Source organism: Octopus bimaculoides, chromosome 3, assembly GCF_046866305.1.
Source record: "Octopus bimaculoides isolate indiv1 chromosome 3, ASM4686630v1, whole genome shotgun sequence".
Taxonomy (NCBI): domain Eukaryota; kingdom Metazoa; phylum Mollusca; class Cephalopoda; order Octopoda; family Octopodidae; genus Octopus; species Octopus bimaculoides.
The window spans coordinates 74,008,967-74,029,706 of record NC_142930.1 but is presented as its reverse complement, the minus strand read 5'-3'; the positions used below and the strand labels follow the sequence as shown (position 1 = coordinate 74,029,706).

Genomic DNA, 20,740 nt, shown 5'->3' with positions numbered 1-20,740 from the left:
CTGATAAGCTTTTACTGGGTTTGCTCATAAGACTGTAGCCATCCATGGTACTGCTTTCAAAGGTTTAATTAATCAACCATATTGACTCCAGAACTTTTTTCAGACTGGTACTTTTTTTATACATTCCTATGTGATAAGTTACTAAGTTCAACACACAACATAAACAACACAAGTTTTATTCAAACCAGTGTAAACACAAACATAGACACACAACACTATCAAATACAGGTATATCAAATACTATACAACATAAATTCTTGACATGCCACTAGCCAATGTCAGTTATTTCTCTTTGTTTAATTTACACAAATTACCCAGGCAATAAATGTGGCTACTGCAGATAGGGTAGGACAATTGTTGTGCTGATGACACCTACTTAAGCAGAAACATGCCCACTTATCTCCAAACAATAAGTCTATCCTTTTCCTTGATGGCATGTTAACTTTCGAGAATTTTGGATTCATCAGATTTTCTCCCCATTCTCAATTGCCATTTAGTAATTGTGACAGATCCTCCAGAAACAGAGATGCTACCATTGATTTCATGTTAAGAAAATCTCTTAATATCCTAACAATTTTTCAAATCGATCACATGGAGGAATGGTGTTCATCTCCATTTTGGATTAAAACTCAAAAACTCATGGGAATTCATGACAAAGTCTCGCATACCTAGGATATAACATAATCTAAACAAACTTATTATTCAACACAAATTTTTTTCCAAAAGTCAAATATAAGGGAGAGAATCACCCAAAAAGTGTTACCCAAGAGTCACCCCACTTGATTTCTTGTTCTGTTTTCCAAAAGTTCTTCTGAGACTTTATTGTGAATTCCTGTGATTTGTCTCCAAAATGGAGACAAACACCATTCCTCCATGTGTTTGGTTTGAAAAATGTTTTTAGATATTTTCTTAACATGAAACCAATTTTAGCCTTAATACATAAATAAATATTATCCACTAATGTGGCGCTGAGCATTCATTCTCATTGTTCAACATTTACACACACACACATACACGCTAATTTGAACAGTGAGTGCTCAATACTGCATTGGTGGATATATATTTTTTATGTGTGGGTTAACAAGGCAACCAATGGTTTCATGTGAGTAAATCTTCACAATTGTTCAAGTATACCATATGGAGGTGCATGGCTTAATGGTTAGATTGTTGGACTCATGGTTTTAAGATTGTGGTTTCAATTCCTGAACCAGGCGATACTTTGCATTCTGAACCAAAGCACATCATTTCACATGGCTCCAGTCTGCTCAGCTGGTAGAAATGAGTAATCTTGTGAAGGACCAGCTTCCCATCTAGAGAGGAATACATACGTCAGAGAAACTGGGAAATAGGCCCTATGGTTCTTTTGGAATAACATGGACTAATCATAACTAACAAACCAAATGGAAACCATTGGTTCCCTTGTTGACTCACAAATAAAGTGTGTGTGTGTGTGTGTGTATATATAAATATATATAACATTATTATCATTTAATGTCTGCCTTCCATGCTGGCATAACTTCTTCCTTTTCTCTCAAAAAGAGAGAGAAAAGTTAGAAATAACAAAGTAAAGTATATTGCAATTCAATGCCAAAAGCAAGTAGAAATATGTGAAAAATAAGATAAGCCATTAAAAAAGATAGTTTGAATTTTATAACAAAAATAGGAATGAAATGGTTTAAACAGGAAAAAAATTCCAAATTTTTCACTTACAAAATATTATATCAAAATTAATAAGCATTATATTGATAAGAATTTGGCAAATTAGATTCATTCAGATTCAATCACTTCGGAAAATATATCAGCGGCCAATTTTGCTATATATTTATTCTGGAGATGCAAGAGAACATAGAAATAAATATGGAAGCAGAATGAGATTTATGTAGCTGAGAACTAACAATGACCGTTATACACAACAATGCAAAAACAAGGAGAGAAAGAGAATGAGTAAGAAATGTGCATGTGTTGTACATAAATGCCAAATCAAATGGAAATTTTCAAGGACAAGAATCTGAAAGTACCAGGTAGGTGCAACTCATGTGTATATATACATATCTCTTTTACTTGTTTCAGTCATTTGACTGTGGCCATGCTGGAGCACCGCCTTTAGTCGAGCAAATCGACCCCAGGACTTATTCTTTCTAAGCCTAGTACTTATACTATTAGTCTCTTTTGCCGAACTGCTAAGTTACGGGGACGTAAACACACCAGCATCGGTTGTCAAGTGATGTTGGGGGGACAAACACATACACACACACACACACACACACATATATATATATACATGTATACGATGGGCTTCTTTCAGTTTCCATCTACCAAATCCACTCACAAGGCTTTGGTCGGCCCGAGGCTACAGAAGAAGAGACTTGCCCAAGGTGCCACGTAATGGGACTGAACCCGGAACCATGTGGTTCGTAAGCAAGCTACTTACCACACAGCTGAATATATATATACACACACACACAAACGTGTGTGTGTGTGTTGGAAATCAATATGAGTCATAAAGTGTTCTATGCATCTGTGTACATATATATATGTATATAAATATAAATGACAAAAGAGGCAGGGTGTTTCTATGCAGGAGAAAATATAGGGAAATGTGTTGTTGAAAATGCACCTAAATTTCAAAAACTTGTAATTGTTTAAAATACATTTACTTATATATATACCAAACTAGTTTCAACAATATTTTTTGTTTATCAATGGTAAAAGTTTAAAATGATGAATTAGAAAAGCATCTTTAAAAGTTTCTATGTTGACAAATTAACATGTTCAAAACAGATAAATTTAGCATTATGAATTAGGAGGACAGGTGCAAGTTTGAATGTTCATAGCAGTCAATAATATTAAAACTGTACATCAATTTCTAAATTTAAGAGATGAGGAATTATGTACATTATTTACATTTGATGGATATTTGTCCTCATCTTGTTTGTTGTTAACACAACATTTCGGCTGATATACCCTCCAGCCTTCATTAGGTGTCTTAGGGAAATTTGAAACTTGGGTTCTCATTCCTAAGGTATTTTTTGATGTTATTATTATCATTATTCAGGTCACTGTCTGGAATCAAACTCGGAATCTTGGGGTTAGTAGCCCGTGCTCTTAACCACTATGCCATATGCCTGTGGGCAATTATGGAGTGAATTTTAGGACTTATAAAGGATAGGAAAATATTAGATTTATAAGCCCTATAATTCACTCTACGTGCCCACAGGCATATGGTGTAGTGGCTAAGAGTGTGGGCTACTAACCCCAAGATTCCGAGTTCGATTCCAGGCAATGACCTGAGTAATAATAATATCTTAAAAAGGATTGATGTAACTCTTCACGAAGGTAAATAGTCAAGATGAAGAGTGCGATTCAATTGTATAGATATTTTATTCGTTGAACAATATTTCAACAGTATGTCTGTCTTTGCCAAGTTCAAAACAAGAGGTGATTAAAAATTAAAAATTTCAGAAATATAAACGTAAAGTATGAACGAGAGCAACCAGCGTCCACACGTTGATGGAATGACATCATCAGTTTTTAAGTTTTATAACAGGCAGAAAGAAAGAAAAAAATAGAAAAAGGAAGACGACAGAAAAAAGGAAAGAAAAAGAAAGAAAGAAGAATATTCAATCAAACAGTTTTATAAAAATTTGATGATATTCTCCTGTCATCTTATTCATTCCTCCAGGGCATGATGTTAATAACCTGCAAACATATTTCTCCTCATACATTCTGAGAAGTGAAAGTGGGGTAGATTCAGAATATTTTTTGAGAATATGCACTTTCAAGTCTTCTTCAAAATTGCAGCCGCTTGAAACGAACTGTTTAGCAAGTTCTGTTGAACTACTGTTCTTGTGCCTAACATCGAATGTGTGCCCATTAGATCTTTTGTTTAATTTTTCTGTTGTACAACTAACATAAATTAAGTTGTATTTCGTGCATTCTGCAGCATACACTAAATGGGAATCTTTACATGTTCCCCCTTCTGTATAAATCATAACATTTCTGTTATGATTTCTGATGGAATTCACTTCACTCATGTTGTTGCACAATGAACAGGGCTTACCTCTCTTGCGGCTGTTCTTTAAGGTACAGCATGCAGATACTCCAAATGTTCGTTTTCTTGGAGACAGAAACAGGGGTCAATAATTCTTTTATGTTCTTATTCCGTCAAAAGGCTACAATGGGCGGTTGAGGAAATATCTGTTTGAAACTGGGATATTTTTTCACCACATGTTGGTAACTTTCAGGCAATACTTTTGAAATGCCAGCAAAACATCGGTGCCAGCTAATCACTAAAGGAATTCTGTCATCTAGTGTATTTTGTTTGCTAAAATTATGCGTATAGGTTTGACTATCTTTGCCAATCTTAGCTATTTCATTTTCTGTTTCCTTTAAACATGATTCACTGTAACCTCATTTGACATAATGACATACAAAAGCATTTGTATGTTTCCAGTAATCCCCTATGTCAGTACAAATCCGTTTTATCCTCAAAAATTGGGATTTCGGATTTGACCGAATAAGATGATGTGGATGATCGGAGCGGCGGTGGAGATAAATGTGGGATGACGTTGGCTTGCAAAATAACTGTCACTATTCTGCCTCCAGAAAACTTGACTTTTGTGTCCAAAAATTCAACGCTAGTTTTTGAAAAACTAGACATAAATTTTATGTTGGACTTAAAGCCATAGTTTCTAGCATAACAATCACAGAAATGCAAGAAGTCCATTAAACTATCCTGTGATCCTTCCCAGACAAAAAATATAATTTCCAGGCTAATTAGAGAATTCTTAATTGTGCTAATCTTCTTCAGAGCTACTGTCAGGATCGCTGTCATTTTCATCAGAAGTATCTTTATTTTCAGAAATATCCTTATTAGAACCAACTTGTTTGGCTGAAAAATAAATGATTTGATCTCAGATCAAGTTCAATTCATCAGTTAATAGTAGACAAGAAAATTAAACAATAAAAACATAGAAGAAAAAAAATCAGAAGAAAATGGTTACTGAACCAAACTATGATATATTGGGTATCTTGGCATTTTAAGGTGACATGAATGAGGTAAAATAATAATAGGTTGTATACTGTAAATGTTACATAATGTTAATTATGAGCATTTTTATTACGAAAAATAAATTACTTTCATATCTAAACATAATATGTACATATCCAAGCATATAATATATATATATATACCAGTGGCGTGCAGTCTCGGTAATGCAAAGTAAGCAGCGCATGTCCAGTAATTTCTATTGGGAAATTAGATAAAATATTTACTTTGTTTCAAAGAAAATTTGTCCAGTTGTCTTCGAAATATTCTGTCTCCCTTCCCCTCATTTAGTGACTAGTAAGTTATGCGATGAGGAGACCGCATGTAAACACTTCCTATCTGTGTCTGTTAGTTTGTCCTTCCTCCCTCTCTCTCTTAGTGACCTGTTAAAAGATATACTAAGACCGATAGCATATATATTTTGTACCCCCTTCCTCTCTCTATCGACAAATATATCAGGTAGGCAATGCTATGAAACAAGCCGCATGTCAACTATCTCTATCTATCTCTGTTAGTTTGTCCCCCCCCCTCTCTCTTAGTGACCTGTTAAAAGATATGCTAAGACAGCGCGTTTGAAATATTTTGTACCCCCTTCCTCTCTCTACCAGTGACTCGGCAATTAAATCAGGCTGGCCATGCGGTTAAAAAAATGCATGAGGCCCCCTCTCTCTCTCCTTGTTAGTGTAGAATTGTTGCATGTTCCACTTATTGACCGGAACTGGATCAGTTCTTTAGAACTGCTATAATTAGCCATAATTTTTAGACAAGCCTGGCGTGTAAGTTTGAATTTTTTTATCCAAAACATCTGTTTGCACTATTATATTTTTGGAGTGTTCTGAAAACCAAAATATTATATATATTATATTTCTTATTTCAGAAGTAGCTAATTAATCTTAAATTAGTTTAATTAACGTTTTTTTTTTCGTTTTGTGTAAATTGTAGGAATACGAAAATGTTTTTACTGAAAAATTGCCGGGGGTTCATTGCATGCCCAACTCCAGAAGTCACCGCACGCCACTGATATATACATACCTAAACATATCTATACTCATCTCTCTCTCTCTCTATCTCTATATATATACATGTAAAATGTGTATGCATATATACATATAGGTTGATACATATCTTCAAATTATGCAATAGAAGCAGCTTTAGAGTAAAATTTTATTCTACATAACACACCTAACATACATGTGCTATTGAAAAGCCATAAGCTGTGGTTTTCCATCCAGGAAAAATCCCTTTATAAACCTATTGTGCTAAAAACCACAATGCACTTCATAGCTAAGTGGCCAAGAGAGTGACAGATATGTATTTCACCGGTGTAGCTTGTCAATGTCATGAAACAGCTAAACAAAAGAGGTTTAATGATGACTGGTACTCTACTTTATTGACACTGTGAGGTGTCCGTACAGGAAACCATAATTGGTTTCAGACAAAATAAGTTTGTAAAACAGAAACTCAAAGTAAATGAGGAGCAGTGAGCTGGCAGAACTGTTTGCACGCAGAGCGAAATGCTAAGTGGTATTTCGTCTGCCATGACATTCTGAGTTCAAATTCCGCCAAGGTCGACTTTGCTTTCATCCTTTTGGGGTCGATTAAATAAGTACCAGTTACATACTGGGATCGATATAATCGACTTAATCCGTTTGTCTCCTCTGTGTCTAGCCCCTTGTGGGCAATAAAGAAATAAGAAACTTAAAGTAAATGGCAGAAGGACACTATCTGTAACATAATTGAACTCAAATTGAGGAAAACCTACCTAATATGGACAAGTCAAATAGGAATCCTCTATGTGGTCACTCTATTTGCTAAGAGCAGCTAAATTTCTTCTGAATCCACCCCCCACTATCTTCAAAATGAAGGAATACATGTGTACTACTGGACCCACTCGAGCTAAATATATATATAAAAAAAAAAACAGGATCATCATGACTTTGATCGTATGTCTGCTCAATAACAGCTGTAGGATTGATGGAGTGTTTGGTAGGATTGATGGAGTGGTTGGTAGGATTGATGGAGTGGGTTGGTAGGATTGATGGAGTGGTTGGTAGGATTGATGGAGTGGGTTGGTAGGATTGATGGAGTGGGTTGGTAGGATTGATGGAGTGGTTGGTAGGATTGATGGAGTGGTTGGTAGGATTGATGGAGTGGTTGGTAGGATTGATGGAGTGGTTGGTAGGATTGATTCAGCAATAGTACTAAAAGAGATGTATGGTATGAAAAAAGTGTAAACAATAGGGTAAAAAGCTCACATTTATTTTCCTGCATCTTTTTCTTTTTAGCCAGCCTCTTCATTTTCTTCTTTTGTCTGATAGAAAAGAAATGGAAAAAAAGCTCAAACTCCAAAGCATGATATAAAATCTGAGATTTTGTTTGAGGAATGGGACCATGAGAAATGATGGCTATCATGCTTTTTCCCTGCAAGTATTAGTATTGTTATTAAATTAAATCTGAAGATGGAGAAAAGGCTAGAGACTTAAATACAAATATCAATATATCTGAGATGACAAATAATACATTAATGTCTTTATGTGAAACAACAAGTACAGGAAGTAGTTCAGTATTGCTATCATAAATAAATCTTTAATACAAAGTTCTAAGTGGGACATGAAGGTATCAATTTACAAATGGTTCATATCTTGTCAAAAGAGTAGCACTGTATCCCTGCCAAAAGCACACTTAACTTATGTAGGTTTAATGTTCTTTACAGTCTATAGATCTTGTGTAGAGATACACAAAGAAAACGAGAACAAGAAGAATTTATAAGAAATATTTGAGATGGATGTGCTATACATGGATAGGCTCAAAAGGAATTGTTCTAAAACAGGGGTTTTCAAACTTTTTGACATGCGGACCCCTTTATATTTCAAGCTTTACCTTAGGGATCCCCCTTATAAACGTTTATGAAATTTATACATAAATATTTGCTTAAAATAACATATATTTTTACATTTATTTATTTAACAGTATTTAACAAATAGGTTTATTGTCAATTAAAAGATTTCGATTAAAAAACATATATAAAATCAAATTGCCCATAAAAAGTATTTGCTGTCCACCAGTTTGAAAACCCCTGTTCTAAAAGATGAAACCATCACTGGAGCCTATTCCACACAAAGTCGTGATTGGTCAGATTTTGCTAATCATGTGGGTAATATTCTACTGAATCATGACATCAGGTGTAGTGATGTGACTGCTGAACATTCCCGCTACAAAGTATTTCAAAGACTGTGCAATTACATATGCACTTGCTGTGTGCGCGCGCATATATATATATATATAAAAAGGATAGAGATTTTCAACACGATCGATTTTTATTCCATTTATTTAATTATTTACCATTCGATGTCAACATTTCTGTGCTCAACTCTATCCAACGACTGATCCGTTGGATGTCTGACGTTTGGCACTTCCTCAGGAATGGCTTCCATTAGAACAAATGACCAAAAAACCCAATTATCGATCAGAACAGATTATTAAAAATTATTTAACTGTACCGTTCTTTCCGCCATGCTGTCTTGATTATATTTTGATTGATATACAGGGGAGGTAACTCCTAAATCTTTTCTATTGTTACCGCACTCCTGTGAATGTCTACTAGATTAATTTATTTTATTTATTAATTTATTTATTAATGACTATTGACTATCCCCGATAGGTAGATTATTTTAGTTGCCCCTGGGAGGCTATCATTGCTATTATTTTATTTTACATTAATACTGTGTCTCATTATTGGGCTAAGAGAATTTTATCCAGAAATCATTGCTCCTAGGAATCTTTTCAAGCTCCATCACTGATATATTGAATAATATTTCAATATATTATCATTATTTGCTATTACCATTATATTCTATGGGTCTTATACTAAGATTTGAACCTCATCTCTTCTTACTAAAATCCCCAGTTTGTTATCTTATTCCCAGTTCCTATTTTAATTTAATATCTACCCTTATCATGGTTGAGTCATGCACTTATATTCTGTTTAGAGATCTAACAATTGGCTGTATTGTACTGTACTGTATTACCCGTTCCACTTCTCTTCTTTATATCCAATCTATACTGAGTTGTTCCTAGGTCTGGGTAGCAAATTCCCAGCCGCCGCTTACATCTTTATTACAATTCTTTCTATATGGTCTGCTTCCACCTTACTATTGTGTGCGCTCACAAACTCTTCTACTATTATTATTGTTATTGTTGTTGTTGTTGTTGTTCTTCTTATTATTATTAATAATAATCCTATATTGAAACTTATACAATCTACACTTATAGGCTGCACATACTATAGTGCCGCAACCTAGGGTTGGTCTGCACTATTACAGGTTAACTCCTATTAATGGATAATTTGGGGTTCGAGTGAGATATTTTTAACTGACCCATTAACTATAGTAATCCCTTCCTTAAATTAGAGCTACGGTGCCTTTCTCGTTATAGTCATGTATCCATTGTAATCTAACTTAATTTTCTAATTCCACTAAGGTTCAAGTGCATCTCCAAACTTCCACTAGTATTTTATGCATCAGTCACATACATATACATACACCCACACACACATATACATATATATACACGTACATATACATACACACACACATATACATATATATACACATACATATACATACACACACACACACATATATATATACACATACATATACACACACACACACACATATATATATACACATACATATACATACACACACATATATATATATATATATATATATGTATATATACACATGTACATACATATACACATATCCTATCGCAACCCTTATGCTAATGCTATCATTGGACTCTATACGTATCATTTAAGCCCGATTTTATAGGGCCGTTGCTCCTATTCTTACATATTTGGTGTGATCTGTCTATGTGCTAACTGCTATGACGAGATTCTCTGTGACACCCTCTCATATCCCAAATTCATTTAAACCAACGAAAAGTGCTCCTTAAGATGTGTGTACATTTCAGAGCATTATTCGTTAATTTGTTAATCAATTTACCCTTAGAGAAGAGTATAAGGTAGAGTTCTGTCGTACAGAGCGAACAGTACTTTCTTTCTCTCTCGTATGGCATTGATCTTGCTACTATGGACCATTCTAATGAATACAGCTTATTATTTTCTTTGAGTTCCCAGATATATTTGCTAAGACTAGTGCTTGCTATTTTCCTTCTATCTCTAAACGTTGTGAACTGATTAGATATTCTCCTACATACCTGTCCTGATGTGCAGCCAATGTATTTCGTGGTGCCTGTTTCGGTCTTTACCTTACATTGATATACTATATTTTTGACTTTCGCGTTGGGTCCTTCAAATTTTAATCTCCTAGGGTTTACCTCATTTACTGTGATTATGTTCTTACTCTTACAGACCTTACCCCTATTATTAATAGTACCTCCATTATTATTATTATTATTATTATTATTATTATTATTATTATTATTATTATGATGATGATGATAATAATGATAATAGAAAAGATTTAGGTGTTACCTCCCCTGTATATCATAATCAAAATATCATCAAGACAGCATGGCGGAAAGAACGGTACAGTTAAATAATTTTTAATAATCTGTTCTGATCGATAATTGGGTTTTTTGGTCATTTGTTCTAACGGAAGCCATTCCTGAGGAAGTGCCAAACGTCAGACATCCAACTGATCAGTCGTTGGATAGAGTTGAACACAGAAATGTTGACATCGAATGGCAAATAATTAAATAAATGGAATAAAAATCGATCGTGTTGAAAATCTCTATCCTTTTTAAATATACAAATTTGAAACCTTGGAAATATAAACAATGAGAACGATCCTTAAGGAATTTAATCAATGATCCTTTGGGGTGAAGTCTTATGCTATATTGGTAACGATTACAAAATTTACTGGAAAATATATATATATATATATAAATATATACACATACATACATATGCACACACACAAATAATTTACCTTTTAGCTCTTTTCTTACTAGTACGTTCTTCAGCAGCTTTCTGATTCTCCAGGACCTTCTTGTGATAAATGTCATCCAGGCTATCCTGTATAAAAACATAATGTCATCAAATGGCCCAAATACACTTTTACAAAAAGATACTCCTCGTTATCTGTCAATATTTCTCAGATTAATTAATATCAATATTTCTTTGTTAGTTTATGAAAGATCCAGAAACAATCAGATCACACCATTGAGCATGTGAATATGGAGGTCTGTCTGACCCACATCCTATCAACTTTAATGTGCTCCCAGGCGCATTTCATCTACCATACACTTTTACATTAACAACTTAGTTGTTGACCCCTCTAACAAGACTAATTACTATGCACATTATACTAGCCTTTGCTACTTAACCGACCTCACAACCATCACACATTCATTCTGTAATTTCTCTATGAGCAGAAATCTCAAGAACAGTCTTCAATGGGACATGATCTCATTTTCTTTAATAGTACAAAGACACAGTCACTGCACATATCAATGAAACAATCTTGTATTCAAACCCTCTAATCATGAGTAACATGCAATTAAAATGCTCAAATTTGCTACAAATTCTATGCCCACATTTATGATATAAAAAAAAAACACAACACCCAAATGACTAGTCTTGCTTTTCAGAAACAGAAGATACTTCAGCTCTGAACAACTGGTGATGCTCTGCAAAATTTTAGTAAAATCTAGACTGGAATACTGCTGTCACATCTGGCATGTTGCTAAACACAAAAACATGCTTAACAACATTAAGAAAACCATCCAGCTAATTGGCAAGGATTCATGTATCAACAAACACCAACCACTTGCCCATAGATGTATTATCATTTATCTCTGGCTTTGCCATAGCTGCTATCTTTGATCTTACAAATCTCAGAGGGCTGTGAATGCCCTTTCCTCTCGACTACAACCACAAAAAAATTAAAGATCAGCGTTAATGAATGACATTATTTTTGATGATATAGCACAACTCTTGTGAGACATTGACTAAAATTCTTAAAATGTTTACAACAAAGGTTTCAATTATCAACAAATACAACAAAAATAAAAAGAAAGAGGAAAGAAACTCACTTTTTCAGCTTTTTCACCTATGAACTTCTGACGAGCATACTCACGTCGACGTACCCCACGATATACATGGAAATCACCACTGCCTGCACCTGCACTTGAACCTAAGTATTTACGAAAGTATACACAAACATTTATACAGAGTCCTTGGGCAAGAAACATGTGTAACTGAGGAAATAAAAATTGAAGTTGAACTAAATCACACACACATATACAGGGTGCAGTGTATCTATACTGTTGTCTAAATTATGCAAAAATGAAAATAACACTGACAACTTGTTTGGATCAACCAAAATTACATTAAAATATCTTGAAATACTAGAGTAAATTTATTCAATAAAATCACCATTGGCTTCAACCATGGCTTCCAGACGACTTCAGAATCTTCTGCAGCTCTTCTGGACAGTCTCCTTTAAGTTGGTGAAGGCTACCATAATCCTTGCCTTCAGTTCATCTTTGATGTTACAAGGAGTTTTGCTGGTCTCTCACTGAAGTGCACCCCACACATAATAATCAAGAGGGTTGTAGTCTGGGGAGTTAAGTGGCCAGATGTTAGGAGTGATGTGGTCACAGAAATTGTCTGACAGCCATGACTGGGTTCTCCTGCTTGTGTGGCATAGTGCAGTCCTGTTGCCAGACATAGGGCCTTCCAGTAGCCAACCTCTTGACCTAGGGCAGCGCTACCTTCTCCTGTGTTGAGTCTGAGGCCATGTCGGAAGATGAATGGAGGCATAACATCACCATCACTAGTAATCACTCCAAACACCATGATGTTGACTGGATGTTTGATTTTTATCACTCTCAGTACATGTCTTTAGATTGCACTGTCCTCAAATTGACACCCAAACACTCTGAAATGCTTGTTTGGAGCTTCCGGTGCATGTTGTTTCCAAATTTCTGGCAGAGTGAATTGTGTCATGGTGCTGTCTTTCTCACAGATGGTGCCCAGCTGACCCTACTATATTGTGTAGTTGACAAAATCAAAAACAAACAATGCAGATGTGTAAAATAAAAAAATATAAAATGGCAACAATTTACCTATCGCACCCGGTACACATCATGTCACATTAGGATTGGATTGCACCAAATGTATTTCAAAAGAATATGGTAGAAAATATCCTAAGTTAGTTCAAGAAAAATTGGGTTGGCCGGAATGCAATTTTCATCTAAATCTCAGTGAGAAAACTAAGACACAGTCTTAACTAAAAACAAATGACACTACTTTGAATTTAACTTAGAGAATGCCATTATTGTGGTCTCAAACTTTGTAGCCTGGCTTGCAATGAGAAAACCATAGAAAGGATGAAAGTTATCATACATCATATATAGCAGCGAAACTGGTGAGAGTTTAGTAGTTGTTTAGCTTGATTAAGCAGATCTATGGTCACAAAAATGACCATTGTCTTATTTTCATACAATATATCTACATGATCCAAAGACACTTTTTTTTTTTAAAGATGGGAAGATACAAAATTTGAAGGAAAATTAGCTACTGTTTGTAGGAGGCTGAATCTATAAAGTATCCCTCATCAGAAACTTTGCAGTATATAGGTGGCTTTTATGGACAATCTATCCTTATTGTCTTTCCTTTCTAGTCCTTGAGACAATCACATAAAGGTCAATCAGGTTCAACAATTTGAATGAGAGTGATTGCATTAATATGTGATGATAATTACAGCAAAGACTAAGAAGTGAATTAGTAGGATCTTCAAAATCTCAGTAAATAGCACAGATGAGAGAAGACAGAGAATCAATACTGTTAACAAACTGACAACATTGATAACTTGTACAATAATTAAATATGTAGTAGCCTTGTTGACATAAGTTATATTTGTGGACTGTAAAGTTTTTTACATTTTTCTTTAGCACAATTAAAATAGGATTTTATCCTCTCAACAAATTTAGGTATTTGCATTTTAGCAGTAAATACTTTCTTGCCTGGACTGTGAAACTGGAATGGAATATACGGTCATCTGTCAGATATAGGGACCACACATTGTAAGATTTGAAGCTATAGCTGTGTGGTCAGTAAGAAAGCAATTTAATCAAAGAACCCTTGTACCAAATTAGTTTAATGAAATGAAAATATTATAGCTTTCATTATCTTTATTAAAAATGAACAAATATATAACTCACCCCAAACGTTTCTTATAAATTCTGGAGGTAATTTTGGTACCCATTCCTTTGAAGAATCTGGAATAATTATTTCTTTTTCCTGAAATATATATTTGATTTTCATAAAGAGAATAGTTGGTAGAGCACAACATTAAAGTCTCATCAAACCAACCCTTTAACTACTTTCAATTTTCAGCTTATGTGGTTTCACTTATGCCACTTTAACCCTTTCGTTACTATATTTCTGACCAAAATACACCCCTCATGAGTTTCAATTAAATTCTAAAATAATCATGAATTTAGGCTAGTCTCATTAAACACCTGTAACTTTTTTATTTATCAACATATTAATGTGATATTTGGAACATAATTAAAGAAAGGGTTCTTAATCAATTCTATTGCATAATCTTTGTCTCTGGGGTACTGCTAGTGTCTCTCACATGTAAATATTGGTTCAGCTTCACGAATCGTACTCGTTCATAATACTGGTATATTCATCGCCAAAAGGTTCCTGATCGCTCCAGTAATTTGTTATTCTGGGTAACTGTCTAATACCCATAATAATATTTATGGCAAAAAATGCCCGTATTTCATCTACAGTTGCAGGAAACCACAAGCTATCTTTTTTCTCCGGTTTGTTTACATTCTGCGTAACGGTTTGTTTCCGCAGTAATCATTTCAAACAAGCATGAAAAAGAAGTCTAAAAGGTTTCGCTTCCTGAGAAAGACTATGGGTAGACCCTGTTTCCTCAGAAAAATTGTTAATAAAAATATTAAAAAAATCTTTTTCTGGTGTAAATTCATCCTCGCTGTCGCCGTCGCTGCTTTCAGAATCGCTGTTTTCAGTTTCGGATACAGAAATATCCAATTTTTTATCGTTCACTACGTGCTTTTGTAGCTCATTCATTCTTTTCTTCGATATCTCCATATCTTCTGTTGAAAAACCTTCAAATTCGGAATCACTGCTTGATAGCATGAAACTCCTCTCCATCTTCAAAGTTGACAAAAATTAACGCCGCAAAATATGTGGAAAAAAATCTTCCAAAATTCACTGAGTTCAAATATCACGCCAAACAATGTGGGAGACAATAACTCAACTGTTTGCAAAGTGAAATCAGGTGTTTTAACGACCGTATTAACGAGATTTGGGTTCAAATATACATTTAAATAACAATGGGTACACTCGGCCGGGTTAGTAACGAAAGGGTTAAAAAGTATCACTTCATTATCAACCCACATGTATTTGCCTCTAATGACAGATGGAGACAACTCATGTAGGTCCTGTCCTCTATTATCTTTTAATGCAACTTTAGTTTCAATATATCTGCAATATTTATTTAGGGTCTTGAATCACAACTCCTTAAGCTACCAGAGTTTATCAAAGCATTAATATTCTATATATATGTCTCAGGTTAATTAAAAAAGAATTCTGACATTAATAATGGGGTGAAGGGGAAACACGGTGTTCAAACGGTTAATTTTTTGATAAATTTTAAAGAAAGGAGTGTGACATAAACTTTCAGGCATTCCAGACAGAGTTAATACCCCTTATAAGAAATAAGCATTTTCAAATGGAGTGAATAAAAATTTGTCCAAATCCTTTTCTCTCTCGGAAGTGTCAATTCCAAAAGATTCCACCAATCCTCTTCCAAAGCAAAGAAACATACTCAAACTCAAGGACTTCACGGTACAGAATTTTTGCCATCATTAGTTCCCTCGAAATGTTATTTTTACTATTATCTCATTTGATACCAACCTGCTTGAAACCGCTTTTATGGCAAAAACTGTTTTTAAAGTGATTTAAATTAAAACAGTCCGTCAAAATATTATATCGCAAACACCAGCTTAATGACAAAAAATATTTTGGTCCAGATGGACTATATGTAATCTGAACCTTTCCCTACTTTTTTTTTTTTTTACGGAATCCCACGTTTTAGGCTATGGAGATTCCGATTCTGAAAATTTTTTTTCAAAAATCTCAATTTCAAAATTTCGATCCCCCACCCCCGGTCTTTATATAGATCCACAGGGTAAACCTAACCCTAACTCAAACCCTAACCCTAACCCAACACTAGTTTTGTGAGATTTGGCTGTTATTTCTAGCATGTAAATAGCCTGCTTGGGGGGGGGGGATTGAAATTTTTCAAACAATTTTTTTTCAGAATCGGAATCTCCATAGCCTAAAATAAAACGTGGGATTCCGTAAAAAAAAATTGGCACTATCATGCTATTAGCTGTCAGAAGTGAAAGTGCTCACTGCTAGTAAAGTATCTGTCTGTCTGCCTGCATGCCTGTTGCTGGCCTGTCGATTCTTTGGCTACTGACAGCTAATACCATGACTGGCCGGAGCGAGCTATATGTCTGTCTGTCTCTCTCTCTATCTATCTATCTATTACTCGAAGGTTCGCGCGTCCGCGCTAGCTAGTCGTGAGTGGTCGATCCTATTATTTTTAAACTTCAAACTTCATTTGTTTTCTATTTTGATAAATTCTCTCTGTTGAAAATTATATTTTTATATTTTAAATAATTTGCAATTTCAGGAAATATGTTTTTATATTAAATTTGTGTTTTCTACTCACGACTAGCTAGCGCGGACTTTCGAGTAATAGATAGATAGATAGAAAGAGAGAGACAGACAGACATATAGCTCGCTCCGGCCAGTCATGGTATTAGCTGTCAGTAGCCAAAGAATCGACAGGCCAGCAACAGGCATGCAGGCAGACAGACAGATACTTTACTAGCAGGCAGTGAGCACTTTCACTTCTGACAGCTAATAGCATGATAGTGCCAAAAAATTAATAAATAAGGGGGGGGGGAGGTTCAGATTACATATAGTCCGTCTACCAATATTTTAATAAATTCTTCATTATTTTCAAAATCAATTGAAACAAAGAGAATGTATCTCAGAAATATGGTAACAAAAGGGTTTCCTTGAGTTGCTGCTCGGACGATATTCGACTAGCTTCGATATATATTGTTTTAACACGTCTACGAAGAAATTTTGTCAGACAAAAGTCACTGCACCCTAACTATCAATGGTATATCTACATTAAGTAGGATACACAGATGGCATTTGAAAATGTTAATGTAAATATATTTTTCCTGTTACACAAATACATTTAGTAAGTTTCCGAATTTCTGTATTTTCCCTAACAGTTGTTTTTCTTAGTTTAGTGCTGCTACTTTTGGTTCTTTTGCATTACAATCTTTTACAGCCTAAAATATATGTTATTTATTGCAATAAATAACATGATTGTTGTCATCTCTAAAAAAACTGAACATTTTTACTGTAGTCGGTGACTTGCATTTAAAATGAACATGAATATCAATCACACAGATCTTGCCCATGTCGGAGGGCCAACAGGTGCAACTCTTTCTGTGTGTGCTAGAAAAAACTGCAAGCAGAGCAATAGTATCTGATTCATCATTTAAACATTCAAGATAATAAAATATCGAAGAAATATACTGACATGCTACTTCTAAGGGAAAGGCTTCTTTTGTCTGTGGAGGAAGCACTTCCAACGCCAATGATACTGATTTCTGGGTATCATGGCGGTGGAGTACACGGGACAGTATTAGGTTCTATCAGTTTTCGACAAAACATTGCAATTTCACATTGTTTCACGAAATTTTCTTCAGGTTTAACCCACCGACAACACTCAATTGATCAGTAGAGTACGATAAGGCTCTCCAATAATTTTATTCAGATACAGCATATCAATGACTATTTAATCCAATGTATATTTCTTTTAAGATAGTAGAGAGTAGTTTGAGGGATTTTAGCTACTACTTCTCGCAGATCAAATAATTACGTTGAGGCTACCTCGTTATCATACTTTCACAGTATAGGCCAAAGAAAAACAAAATTGCGGCATTATTTCTCGTACATAAACTATGTCCGCACGATAAGCAATTTTCTATAAACCGGAACCCATTCGAAATCGGGTTATTCTTTAAAATTCCGTTTTCACACCATTAATCAAAGCGTTCGTAAAAAGGTACAAATCACTTTAAAAAGTATATTTTACATAGCTAAAACAACAATTGGACTATTGCACAGTATCTAACTACATGCATTACTTACAGGGTGTTTCATCAATTTCTCAAGTTTAATCTTCTGCAATTCAGTCGCCGTCCTTGGGACAACAACATTGCTTTCCTCGGCCATGTTTGTATTTTAACACTAATACCGCACTGAATAGTTTTAATCTGGATGGAATAAAATTTTAAATCCAATTTAAAAGAATATTTTCCAGTAAAATGCTTGGTTAATGTTTACAACTTTACCCGAAAACTAAAATCAGAAAAAAAATAGTGCAAAGTGTGTAAAAAAAATATGTAGGAAACAAATAGGAAATACTTCCGCCCCTCCCCCACACACATTTTCTCCCGAATTTGTTTATTTAAAAAAAAGTTTTTGTCAAAAACACCGGTTTTCGAATACAACAGAGGTTCCGGAAAATTGCCAAAAATCGGCATTGTTAAATTTTCCCCTCCCAATTCTTCAATTTTGACTTTTTTCCCCAACACTAACCCTAACCGCTACTACATAAATGTTTTGAAATTTTTGTCCTAATCATAATATCCGTATTTTTCCGCATATTTAGAAAAAAAGGAAGGATCTTTACCCTTTAAACGGCACATCGAGAAATTAATTTTTTGTAACTAAACACTTTCAAACTTCGGACACTGGTAGAATGTGTTACATGAAATAACTTCGAATACAAATTTTTTTATCTGTTCTATAACACAAAATATACAAGTATACGAAGTTTGAAAGTGTTTCGTTAGAAAACACACTAAATAAAAGTGGCGCCCGCCAAATCAGAAAGATCCGTGCCATGAAGTAAACATGCTTCAGATATACTCGTTCATTCATACAAACGTAACTGAGATGAAATATGTCATAAATAACAGTGACAAACGAAATACACACCGCCGATAGTTGTTGTTGACAAACAACAGCAGTAATTTTATTCAGCTGAATACATGTCATTGATTGGTTGAAATTACCGAAATACGACAACTTTAACACGAAATAACTTTGAAAATACAAACTTTTCTCAACGTCACTAAGAGTAAATGATGTTTTATATGACACATTCTACCAGTGTCCGAAGTTTGAAAGTGTTTAGTTACAAAATATTAATTTCTCGATGTCAAAAATTTCAAAATATTAAATTCTCGAAAGATTCCAAAAAAATTCTTTAAAAATAATTCAGCAAAACATTCTTGGAAATTTTTTTCAGAATCATAATCTCCATATTTTTCTGCATATTTTGAAAAAAAAAAAAAAATTTCTGAAAAAAGTTAAAAAATGAAGGAAATGGGGATGGGGGTGGTAATTTAAAAATGCCGATTTTTGCCAATTTTTTTGCAGATTTGTATTCCCCATAGCCAAAAAAGGTTTGTGTCAAAAAAAAAAAAATTTTTTTTAAAAGGGTTGTTTTTGGTGGGGACGGGCGGAAGTCTTGCCAATGAATATGAAAAAAAAAATGCGTGTAAACATTAACCAAATGTTTTTTTTAGGTAATGCATAAAATTATTCTAAATACAAAATATATGAATCAAACAAGCGATTATTAAGTTCAAGACATCACTTCCGTTTCTGTCAATTAGCAATTGGCATTTTTTTCGGTAGCCGATGATGGAAACAAGATCTGATGAAAGTATCTTTTTTTCTCAAACTGGATCTAGTGTGTTTCACTCACAAAATCTGCAATTTTTGAAAGGAAGTAAAAAATCTGAAAATTGGTTATATTAATGCAGTTTTCCACACTGATTCTGTCCCAGAATTACATGAAGGCCGCATATATCTATGGTATACTCCACCAAATTACACTATAATTAGATCCTGGACCTGTAATTAAAAGGCCTTGCCATGTCACACTGGGTTGTACTGATTCTCTTTTTGGATTATGTTGTGAGTACGTGGGTGCTGTGGTATACTCAGCCAGTTATATATTAATATAATGTATAACCACAAGACTACAAGCCGATAGAATAATTAGCACACTGGGCAAAATGCTTTACATTCTGAGTTCAAATTCCACTTTGGTTTACTTTGCCTTTCAGGGTTGATAAAATAGGTACTAGTTGAATGTGTTACCAGTTCAGTTTATCATACAACTGAAATGATCATCCTAGAAACTGATGAAGATCCATTTCCTTTAGTTTTTGTTTACTTATACACAGCAAATGAGCCAATTAGGTAATCTCTGTGTGATTGTTCAATTCATTAGAAATAACAGCCAAATCTCCCTCACACTATGCCCTAACATTTTAAAAATGGATACATTAAATAACAATATAGTCCTAAGAAGAAGGGTACTGCCTTCCAGCCATGTCCCTGTCCTTACTGACAGGCATTCGTTGCAACCATTGCGATTCCCCCTTAGTACAAATTCCCATGAACCACTTTCTTACTCATGTGCCTAGATTTACCGCACCTCTTTTTTTTCTAGGGATAACACCCTTTTCTTCCAAATAATTTACTGCATCCACCTCTATTTTCAAAAT

The 20,740-nt window shown here is 34.4% G+C and overlaps 1 protein-coding gene across 1 annotated transcript; it reads right to left on the bottom strand.

Annotated features, from left to right (window-relative positions):
• Positions 1-1,627: 1,627 nt before the first annotated feature.
• Positions 1,628-18,403, bottom strand: LOC106876035 (PRKR-interacting protein 1 homolog). Its single transcript, XM_014924417.3, has 6 exons — positions 18,306-18,403; positions 14,243-14,321; positions 12,110-12,210; positions 11,005-11,090; positions 7,303-7,358; positions 1,628-4,891 (listed from the first exon to the last, which is right to left on the bottom strand). Exons 1-6 carry the CDS (start codon positions 18,387-18,389, stop codon positions 4,797-4,799), a joined length of 501 nt encoding a protein of 166 aa, XP_014779903.1. The 5' UTR covers positions 18,390-18,403; the 3' UTR covers positions 1,628-4,796.
• Between the last annotated feature and the right edge of the window lie 2,337 nt (positions 18,404-20,740).

Bases quoted from the DNA above. Each gene is read 5' to 3' on its own strand.
- LOC106876035 (XM_014924417.3), bottom strand. From the start codon at position 18,389: ATGGCCGAGGAAAGCAATGTTGTTGTCCCAAGGACGGCGACTGAATTG. The intron at 12,211-14,242 runs GTGAGTTATATA...GTAAATACTTAG, and splicing joins ATTTATAAGAAACGTTTGGG to GTTCAAGTGCAGGTGCAGGC. The intron at 11,091-12,109 runs GTGAGTTTCTTT...GTTTTTATACAG, and splicing joins TAGGTGAAAAAGCTGAAAAA to GATAGCCTGGATGACATTTA.